The 11,503-nt window shown below is 42.5% G+C and overlaps 1 protein-coding gene across 1 annotated transcript; it reads left to right on the top strand.

Moving 5' to 3' along the window:
* Nucleotides 1-609: 609 nt before the first annotated feature.
* Nucleotides 610-5,717, top strand: LOC311231951 (heme oxygenase-like). The gene is made up of 7 exons (XM_084318592.1): nt 610-764; nt 927-984; nt 3,026-3,137; nt 3,534-3,749; nt 4,092-4,364; nt 4,588-4,663; nt 4,818-5,717. Exons 2-7 carry the CDS (start codon nt 935-937, stop codon nt 4,943-4,945), a joined length of 855 nt encoding a protein of 284 aa, XP_084174718.1. The 5' UTR covers nt 610-764; nt 927-934; the 3' UTR covers nt 4,946-5,717.
* The last annotated feature ends 5,786 nt before the right edge of the window (nt 5,718-11,503 follow it).

Genomic DNA, 11,503 nt, shown 5'->3' with positions numbered 1-11,503 from the left:
GTAAACCTCCCAACCCTGGTAAAGTGGCTTTGCATGATTAAAACATAAAAGTTTTAACATTGACTTCAATCTCTCAAACTTGGACGGTCATGTTAAGAGCTGGTCCCTCCTCTTGTTCCCAAAGCATGTTCCACTATGAATCCTGCGGTGTCATGTTTAGCACGTAGCCCCCTCACCCCACTTCACGGTTTACTGTCGGACTCGGATTCCTATAGTTGCTTGATCATGCTAAACTCTGTTTGTCATGCTAAGCTCCTCCCTCCCTCTCTGATTTTCCAAGCGGTTCACAAAGTTGCTGTATCATGTTAACCCAATTATGGCTAACCTATTGCTTTCCATTGTCGGATCTGCATATTGCTTTGTCATGTTTAGCTCTGGCACCTCCTTGTTTTCTTGGGAGTTGCATTGTCATGTTTTGCTCTTATGGAGTTCCAGAGTTTAACAGGCAAGCTGCTTCCTGTTCTCACTCAGCCGACAAAAAAGGGGAGTGCCGGGCGGGGGAGAGGCCAAGGAGGGGGGAGAAGCCGGGGCTATATAAGAGGAGCCGAACACACAGAGGAGGATAACACACGTAGCACAGTCTGTACTGAGTACCCAGAGAGAAGGAGATCGATTCTGTATTGAGCACTCGGAGAGAAGGAGGGAGGATTGTACTGAGCACCGAGAGAGGGGGAGGATTGTACTGAGCAGTGAGCACCCAGAGAGACGGAGAACAGGACCATTGTCAAGACAAGTAAAGAGGGGATCGTTGTTGGAAGGAACCAGTGAGTAAAATTATTCACAGCTTTATATACTTTTTCATACTTTCACTTACTTTCCCCATTCATTTCTTTATATAGTGGATGGATTGCTATATGGTGTTTGTGATCATTTTGAAAGAATGACTATGGAAATGCATGTTTCTAAAGGATGATGTACTCTCATAGTTTCAGCTATGGAGACAGAGAGGACGACTCAGACAGCAGCAGAACAGATGACTGACAGGTAGGAATTAAATGATGTGATTTACTGTGAATGAGAAAATATTGTTAGTAGTGCATGTATTACCAATGACACTTGCACATAACTGAAATAAATTAAGAATTAATTTGCAAAAACAGATACAAAAGTTTAAATGAAATTAAAATGTATTTAAAAAAAAGAAATAACAGGATTTATCATAAGAAAAATATGCTAAAGAGAACATTTAAAATATATAATAAAAGGATAATAAATACAAATGCAAATTAACTCTTCAAATACAGAAATGTCCATTGCAAATAACAAACTCAGCAAGACCGACGGCTTCTCGGTTACAGTGGGTGACAATATTATCACAAGGAAAGATGAAATTACCTACCTGGGTTCCATCCTAGAGGCTAATCTTTCCTGTGACAAAATGGCATCCAATGTAATAAAAAAAGTCAACCAACGAACGCGATTCTTGTACCGGATCTCCTCTCTGGTAAACAAGGATACCCTGAAGACTCTAGCAGGAGCACTCATTCAAGGGTACTACGACTATGCTTGCACCTCATGGTACCAAAGCACCTCAAAGGCACTAAAAAACAAATTACAAACATCTCAAAACAAGCTAGTCAGACTACTGCTTGACCTGACTCCTAGAACCCACCTCACCCCTGCCCACTTTGACAACCTAGGATGGCTTAGAGTAGACGACAGAGTACAGCAACTTGCAATGGGCCTGGTCTACAAGATACACTACGCAACCAAGGTACCCATGTACATGTCAAAATACTTCCCAAAGGTCAGTGAATACCACGATCACAACACCAGAGGGAGCTCCACAAATCATGTAAAACCCAGATTCGGCTCAAACAAGGGACTAAACACGTTTCGCAATTATGCCACATCAATGTGGAACGCCCTACCCAAAGCTGTAAAGGAATGTGAATCACTACCCACTTTCAAAAACACTCTCAAAAAACACCTACGTGAGACTGCAATTCGAAACTGGCCCCTACAAATGTCCTAACCTAGTTGTACAGTAAATGACCAAGTAAGGCTTTGTCAGTATTCCAATGTACAGTGTAAAATGTGTGTGTGTGTCCTACCCAACACCCCCCCACCTCCAATGTACAGCCCCCACCCAACCCCACCCCACCCACCCAACCTCCTCCAATGTACAGTTTCTACGCCAAATGTATATACACTCTTTTTCTGGACACTTTTGTATCACAAACAGTACTGTATTTGCAAGTCTGATATGTCATAAATGTATAGATGTAGCAGTACTGTCTATCTGTATGTTATGTATGTCATATATGTTATGATGAATTGAAAATGGGGGACCCTGATGTAAACAAGACGAAAGTCTTTCTCTGGTCTGCATCCCCTTAACAATTGTATGTATTGAGCTGTACTGTACTGTACCCATTCTGCAATCTGTTAATACACTTTTCAATCAATCAATCAATCAGCAGGCTTACATCTAAAAGAAATACAGAAACGTCTCTATTGACAGCTTGGATCTGAAATAAGGTCTTGTCTGAGCTCAGTTATTATGCTCCACATGCAGGATGTGACCAGTTGGTCAGCTGGCACTCGTACAGGAAGTGGGCAGTGTTCCTTTTTTGGTTATATCTTGGAGATCTTTCCACACTGAAGATGAGTCCCTAGCTGAGAACCTCTCAGAATGCCTCTGCTTAGCAGCCCTGATTGCTTTCTTCAGATGGTGCTTGGCCTCTCTGTATAGGTTTTTATCTCTACTCCTGTAAGCAGCCTCCTTACTCCGATGTAGCTGTGTGAGTTCTTCTGTAAACCAGGGCTAAAATGTTCTAGATGGGTCGTTATTGTCTTCTTTGTGTGAGCAAGCATCAGGCCAAATTCCTTGTGCTCTTGGTGAATAAAACTGATTCTATCAATGTTTGTCAGTGTGACATGTTGTCACCAGTGCGATCTTATGCTTACACATAGCTAAAGATTCTTTAACTATGTATAAAGATCACTTTGGTTAGACATTAGACAGCCTTACATGTTGAGTTGGCTGGGATAAACATAATTTCCTCTCTCTTCTAATCTACAGGGATCTGTCAGAGCAAATCAAAGCTATGACCAAGGAGGTCCATGTCAGGGCAGAGAAGACCGAGCTTATGCTGAGTTACCTGAGGGGACAGCTCACCCTGCCACAGCATAAGGTAATACTACAAATATTACACACACACCTCCTCTATATCAACTAATAATCAATAATTGATACTTCTTTGTTTCATGCTGCTGTAGTTATATGGTAATGCATATCCTGTATACTTTTTGTAAGCTAGTGTAATGAGGTAGAAACCTTGCGATGGCAGCCCCTTGGAGTAAACTCACTCCTAAGTTAAATACGCTCCACTTCGCCCCATGAATTGGATTATTTTTAGGTGGTGGAATGGATAAGAGCGTAGTAACATACGGGGTCACATGGTGCTGGTGAGTGGAGGGTTTGTGGTTGGAGGCTGTCTGAGGACAGGTGTGAAGCGCCTCATGTGACTTTTTAGAAGGACTGCCACTGACTCTCCTTTTCCTTCTACATGTCCTCCTTTCCTCCTCAGCTCCTCTTGTGTTCGCTGTATGAGATTTACCAGGCTTTGGAAGAAGAGCTGGACAGGAACTCCAACCACCCTGGTGTTGCCCCTATTTTCTTTCCCACTGAGCTGGCAAGACTGGAGTCAATCGAGAAGGACTTGGAACATTTCTATGGCCAGGCTTGGAGGGAGAAGATAGTTGTCCCTGCAGCCACTAAAAGATACACTCACAGGCTAAGACAAGTATGTGTCTCAACTGGATGGTATATCATCAGTAAACACCTGGAAACTTGCGACACTCCATTTACACTGTCAGACTATAATATTCATGAAGTATGCATGATTGGTAAATGTTACATGCATCTGAATTGCATAGTATATCATAGTATAACACCCCATGCAACTATAAACTTGAGTCAATGAAAATAACATAATCTGCAAACGTAACAGCAACTAAATTGCATGTTATATATATATATATATATATATATATATAAAGAAAATATATAACTTATGTATATATGATAACTACACAGTTTTCTACACAGCATCGAGGTAACACTTCTCACCCTCTCTTCCTGATAGATTGGCAAAGAAAACCCTGAATTCCTGGTGGCTCATGCTTACACCCGGTACCTAGGTGACCTGTCAGGGGGATCAGTGCTTGGCCGCCTCACCCAGAAGTCTCTGGGGCTGAAGGACAAGAATGGCCTGGCGTTCTTCTCCTTCCCTGGCGTGACCAGTGCCAACCTGTTCAAACAGATGTACCGTAGCAGGATGAACAGCATCGACCTGACGGAGGAGGAGAGGAACGGAGTGCTGGAGGAGGCCAACCGGGCCTTTGAGTTTAATATCCAGGTAAGGAGGAGGGATGAGAGTTGGGATGAGGGAAGTAGATGACAGCAAACAAAGAAAGTGGGGGAGCTGTTAACGACAAAAGATTCAGGAGGGGGTGATTGGGACATACTGTATGTTAACAGTAGTTTTGACCAGGGTGTGAAGATTTTTCTTTATGTGATTGTTTAATCATGTATGAGCTGTTGAAAGGCTAATAGTAGATGTGTTCATCTTTGTCTTGTAGGTATTTGATGAACTACAGAAGATGTTGAGTGTAACTGAGAGCGAGAGACACAGAACACACTCCACACTGGCCAACGGTAAGACACACCTGGGTTCTTTAACTAACATAAAAAAGTGACTGTGAACTTGTAAAACTGGATTTTGTTACATCTGCTTTGCACAATCTTAACAACGAGTCCACTTTAGTTACTAGTCCTTGTCTAAAAATCCCTGCCTTTTTTCCTTCTCCAGGACAACAAATGATGGCTAAGACTCTCCAGATTCCAAGCTCCGCGATCAAAGCTTCACCTCTTTTCAAAATGATCCTGGGACTCTTTGTAGCCCTGGCCACAGTCAGCATGGGAATCTATGCTTTGTAAAGAAAACAAGATCCACATTATCCTCGTCCGTTGCTGTGAGCTTCTTATCTATTGACTCTGAAGGAGAGGATTAACACTGGTGTCAGCCCAAACATGATGGCCCAAGCCTGGAGACCTAGGTTGTGCCCCCCCCCCCCCCATTTCTACATTATTTGTATTATTATGATTGTTATTGAAAGTAACATCTAAAATCTAAGGAGGAGAATGGGGTGGTGGTGTGATGCAAGGAGACAGCTGAGATAGCAAGAGCTGTCTTTGAATGAACATACTGTAAGCTGATAGGAAGTTTGACTCAAAGTGGTGTTAAGGAAATCATTTGATTACTCAATCAAGACTTAAATCACAAACGCCATATATTGCACTGTAGACTGTAGAGACTCACAGCTGGTGCTGTTAGACTCAGCAGGGAAATACACTTTTATTGGTCTATGTTTGCCCCGCCCTCTACCCTTAAGCCTCTACTGGCTACTGGTTGGTGGAGGCAACTGCAAGGCAGTATTTCTAGTTTGTTTTCCATCATTGTATAGTATAGTGCATAGTATCATGAAAAGCGCTTATGTTATGTATTATTATTATTATTATAGATGACCGTGCGAATTAGAAGTTTATTTGCAAGAGGATTTTGTTGTCACTGTAATATTGCTATGAAGAGCATTATGCAATGTGAAATATTTGTAAAGAAAAATATTTTTCTACTGTAAATATACTGTAAATAGTTCAACACTTTGTAATAAAATGCTACCTCAATTGAGGTATGATTAATTTACATTCAGTATGTTCTAATAAAGTGCTGTGTTTACTGACTGAAATGAAGGAATGTGCAAGTTTCCAATGTATTATTTATGATTATGCTTGTTGGTATGTGAGGTGGAGAAGAGCACTCAGCCGACTATAAAACCAAACCACTTTTCTTTATGTATACACATAAATGGCAGGACACATTTTGCATGTGGCTGCGTAGGGTAGGGGGGGGTCACGATTATTTTGTGGATCGAGGGGTAGTGCCACTACCGTAGTGGTCATGTAGCCCTCCATTTCAAGTGTTTTTGGATGCTAATTCAAAAAGTAGGGTTAGAAGGGAGAATGTAAAGGACCTACTTTTCTGTAGTGATACATATATTTTGTACATACCCGTATATTCTTTTACAAATCAAATCAGCCTATTTGGTTTTTGCAGAACTAACACATTTTCCTTTGAGGAAAAACACTGAATCACGTGTTGCTTTCCTTCTATCTCACTTTTCCCCACATGCACACTGTTCCTAAAATATTTCAACTATTACAAAAAATTTATGGTTACAGGTATGTTTTGACGGCGGACACGATGGTTCTGTCAATTTAACAATCCGATACGGTGAACCTGCACCGCTCCTCATTCTGGGGTTGTTTCCTCTGCAGCCGGGGTCGTAGAATGCCAGTCAAAATGAGAGACCTGTGCCGTTACGGAGAACTGGTGTTGCGAAGATATTGAATAAAAACACAATTGAGTTAACACAATTAACATAATCTCAAAATACACTGTAAATAGAATGCTGTGTTTGATACATACAATAAATATGTAGGTCTATCGTTATTATATGTTAAACTACAGTGTAGGTTACGTTGGTAGGCCCTGCAAAAATCGAATAAGATGATACATACAAAATATACATACAGTATCACTAGAGGAGTCCTTTACATTATTTTATTACTGATAACTTAAGGATGGGTGTCCCATTTCCTAGGTAATGATTTCAACCCCTTCCCCTTGTAGCTCCATTCTGAAGTGCCACTAAGTTGAGGGCACTCCAAAACTAGCGTTAGGGCCTAGGGAAGGGAATTGGGATTGGCCCATCATGCGTGGAGCTGTCTGTGCCAAGTGTTTTGCTGCTGTTGTAACCCACAAGTAAGGGAGCACCCTTACCGCCAAGACTAACTGTAATTCCATTGGTATTTATTCTGCTATTACAATAAATGGTTAAAGTATGACGTGAGTGATTCTTAAAGGGGAACTCCAACATTTTGGGAAATTAGCTTATTTAACATCTTCCCTGGAGTTAGACAAGAAGATACATACCTTTTTTGTCTCTGTGCGTGCATTTAGCTTTGGGAATAGACGCTCCGTTAGCATAGCTTAGCTTCATCACTGGAAGTGAGGCAGATCCGTAGCCTTACAGTGTATTGCAAGGTCTGACATTGACCAAACTTGATATGCATGACCTTGGTGGGCTCTAGGTCAACTCCTGAAAAGGGGGTCAATGTCAGACTTTGCAATCAAAAGTTAGGGGGCTAATAACCCTTGCCATAATTTCAGTGCGCCCCCTAACTTTTGATTGCAAGGTCTGACATTGACCCCCTTTTCAGGAGTTGACCTAGAGCCCACCAAGGTCATGCATATCAAGTTTGGTCAATGTCAGACCTTGCAATACACTGTAAGGCACTGTAAGGCTACGGATCTGCCTCACTTCCAGTGATGAAGCTAAGCTATGCTAACGGAGCGTCTATTCCCAAAGCTAAATGCACGCACAGAGACAAAAAAGGTATGTATCTTCTTGTCTAACTCCAGGGAAGATGTTAAATAAGCTAATTTCCCAAAATGTTGGAGTTCCCCTTTAACAGAAGTGCAATTTGCCTCACATAAATGTACACATAATAGAGCACAACTAAACAAATGTATTTTAAAAAGAAAAAAGGAGTCAATGCAAATCAAAGAAAATGAATAATATTTTGCAATGTTCTTGTTGAAGGACAGGTAGACTTTCATGGTCCTTGGCATAATGTTATCAGGCGTCTGGGAAGATATGTGATGGAGAATCAGTGTTCACCTGTGTCCTTAATGGGGAACTGCGCCTAATTTAAGAATTCAAACATGTCATTCCAATGGTATAAGACAGTCCAAAGATATTAGTGAACATGAACAGTTCTCTCCCAAACAGAAACACTAGAGTAGCCTATTAAATGCAAATTTGTGATGTCATTAAGTATAAAGCCTGAACCTGTTCCATAGACAATGAATTCTGAGTATACCGGTAAATTTTCAAGTAAATGGTAAATGGCTGCTTTTTTATATAGCGCTTTTATCCAAAGCGCTTTACAATTTGTTACTCACATTTTACCCATTCACTCACACATTCACTCACACATTCACACACCGACGGCGAAGGCAACCATGCAAGGTGCCAACCTGCTCATCGGGAGCAATTAGGGGTTAAGTGTCTTGCTCAAGGACACATCGACACGTTGCCCGGGAGGAACGGGAATCGAACCGGGAACCTCCGGATTGCCAGACGACTGCTCTACCTCTCGAGCCACTGTCGCCCCACGTACAAGTACCCAAGTACATTTGGGTATAAAAAAAGAACACAAACATTCTGCAGGTCCACAAAATCAGTCACCTATTCATTGTAAATAGCGCAGCTCCAGACTTTATAGCTCATGAGTGATAACATGTACAGTAATGATGGCAGTAATGTTAATATTAACAGAGGTTGTCCGAAGGAGTCTTCTGGCAACAAAGATAGTTACATCAGAGAACAAATGTATTCACAAAATGGATCACCCATTAAACATTATTGAAGTGACTGATAAGATTACTTTCCCTAACCATTTTCTTTCATTTATTTATAACTGCAGCCCCTACAGACACATTTAGCTGCAGTTTACTAATATGAGTTAATCGTGATTAACACAAGCATATCATACGATTAATGCACTTAAAGATTTTAATTAATTGACAGTAATATATAGTAAAAAGAATTGTAAATAAATTGTTACAGGCTCTGCAAATGTAAATATTTATCATGCCCGAATCTGCATAATGCTGCATAATTCACCCAAAGATCCCTGTGGTGCCTTGTATTCATGAAGATTTTTTTCTTCTTGTTGTATGTCTCCATGGTGAACGTAGAACACCCCCCCCCCCCAAAAAAACTGTAGAAATACTGTACTTGATGAATTGAAGTTTAATAGTAAAACTATATCAAAACCTCCCATTACAAACACAACTTGTGCAGTTTAATCCAAGTCTCATTTATCCAGTCGTATGCTCAGTACTTCACAAACCCATGCATTTTAGCTAAAACCTTGCTAATGAGAATATTTCCTGTTTTGCCTTGAAAAGGAGTCCATATGAATGACCCACTGTTGTGGTATTCACAATCTTGTAAGTGGAAAATCGTCAAGACGCATTGCCAGTTGCCTAGCATGTGTGCTGGCACCTTCTAGGTGTACAGGAAGTTGAGTAATGTGATTGAGGCGTCTTCCATCCCAGTCCCTGCTCTGTAGGCAAACTGCATGGGGTCCAGAGCCTCCCCCACCATTTCCAACAGTTCCTTCTTTACTAGCCTTTCAAATGACTTCATGACCAGTGATGTCAACACCACACTCTGAAGTCGTTTAGCTCCTTTGGGGCTCTGCTTTCATTTACATTTACATTTAGTCATTTAGCTAACGCTTCTATCCAAAGCGACTTACAAGTTCTGTACGACAAGTCATCAGGAAGGGTACAACTCTATCAGCTGAGTAACAATGTTCATCAAAGTGTTGCGTGTTACAGTGTAGGTTAGTTTATTAGGACAAGTGCATGACATTAAGGTTAGTTGGGGTTAGATTTTTTTATTTAAATTTTTTCATTATTTCAGATAATGGTTGAAGAAGTGCGTCTTTAGTCGACGGCGAAAGATTGGACGGGATTCGGCTGTCCTAACTGGGGTGGGTAGTTCATTCCACCATTGTGGGGCAAGGACAGAGAATAGGCGGCTTCTCTTTGATGACCCTCCCGGAGCTTGGATAAGAGTAGGTCTGAGGCGGCCAGAAGATGCAGAGCGTAGGGGTCTTGAGGGTGTGTAGTTAGAGACCATTGACCGGAGGTAGGCGGGAGCGGTTCCCTTTGCCGCACGGTATGCTAGGTCGAGGGCCTTGAAGCGGATACGTGCAGCAATGGGGAGCCAGTGCAGGTCCCTAAGAAGTGGGGTGACATGGGCCGACTTCGGTAGGTTTGAGATCAGGCGGGCCGCTGCGTTTTGAATGAGTTGAAGAGGCTTGGTGGCAGTGGCCGGGAGGCCAGCGAGCAGTGCGTTGCAGTAGTCGAGGCGGGAGATGACTGTTGATTGGACGAGGAGTTGGGTGGCTTCTTTTGTCAGGAAGGGGCGGATCATTCTGACGTTGCTCAGGAGGAATCTGCAGGTTCTGGTTGTCGCTGCGATGTGAGCAGAGAAGTTCAACTAGTCGTCGAGGACAACACCAAGGTTCTTGGCGGTCGGGGACGCGGTCACAGCTGCATTCTCGACTGTGATGGAGAGGTCGGTCAGGGGGGAGGATTTGGCCGGCAGGTGGAGCAATTCTGTTTTGCTTAGGTTCAGTTTGAGGTGGTTGGTCGTCATCCAGGCGGAGATGTCGGATAGACAGGCCGAGATCCGCTCAGAGACGTCGATATCTGAGGGAGGGAAGGAGAGGAAGAGTTGAGTATCATCGGCATAACAATGATATGAGAAGCCATGAGACGTGATAATGTTACCCAGTGATTTAGTGTAGAGGGAGAAGAGAAGGGGTCCTAGGACCGAGCCCTGGAGGACACCCGTCCGCAGGGGGCGGGTGGCCGACAGGGTCCCTCTCCATGACACTTGGTAGGAGCGGTCATTGAGGTATGATGTCAGCCATGTCAGCGCAGATCCAGCCACTCCCATTCCTGCGAGGGCCGCGAGGAGGATCTGATGGTTGACTGTGTCGAAGGCTGCAGATAGATCTAGGAGAATCAGGACAGAGGAGAGGCCTTTCGCTTTTGCTAAGTGAAGTGCCTCTGTGACCGCAATGAGGGCCGTTTCTGTGGAGTGGCCAGTCCGGAAGCCAGACTGATTAGGGTCTAGGAGATCATTCTGTAAGAGATAAGCAGTAAGTTGGTTGGATACAGCACGTTTGCTTTCAGCCACCAGGACACCAGTGGACATGCTCTGCTGCTCCAGAGACATCCTAAATATATAACAGAACACCTAGGCTTGTTATTAGGATACACTTTAACATGCTTCTTGACAGTATCTTCACAGAATGCAATATAACTACATACAGTGTCTGTGCGTTCATCAATATCACAATAACACTGACCAATCTGTACAAGCAAAACATCCCTGTAATTAAACAACAGCATCTTCTTTCCAAATCTTGATCTCTCTTGTCTTCACCTTCTCCGCCTTAAGCATTAGCCTATAGAGGATGTAGCAGTTCGTTTAATGGTGAATTCCTATAGATTTAATGGGGGATTCCTATATACTTAGCGTTGGCCTATATACAGAGTAGTTGATTTAATGGTGAATTCCTATAAAACTTTTCGGTTTGTGACCTTTGTGAAAAGTTCTACTGTATAACCTTAATTTCCCCACAGCCTCAGTAAACAGTGATGCAAATCTGTCAGTGTGGGAGACAAACAACCTGTCTACTATGAATACAGCTTGACGGCAAACCTTGAGTGGATAGAGATGTCTATTTGTATAATGACACGCTAACAACATTATAAACAAATTAAAAAACTGTCCACTTTTAACAGACAGACAGACAGACAGACAGACAGACAGACAGACAGACAGA

Source organism: Notolepis coatsorum (assembly GCF_963971535.1).
Source record: "Notolepis coatsorum genome assembly, chromosome: 7".
In the NCBI taxonomy this organism is placed as follows: Eukaryota; Metazoa; Chordata; class Actinopteri; order Aulopiformes; family Paralepididae; genus Notolepis; species Notolepis coatsorum.
The sequence above is the reverse complement of the archived record's forward strand: the minus strand, read 5'-3'. Positions and strand labels throughout refer to the sequence as shown.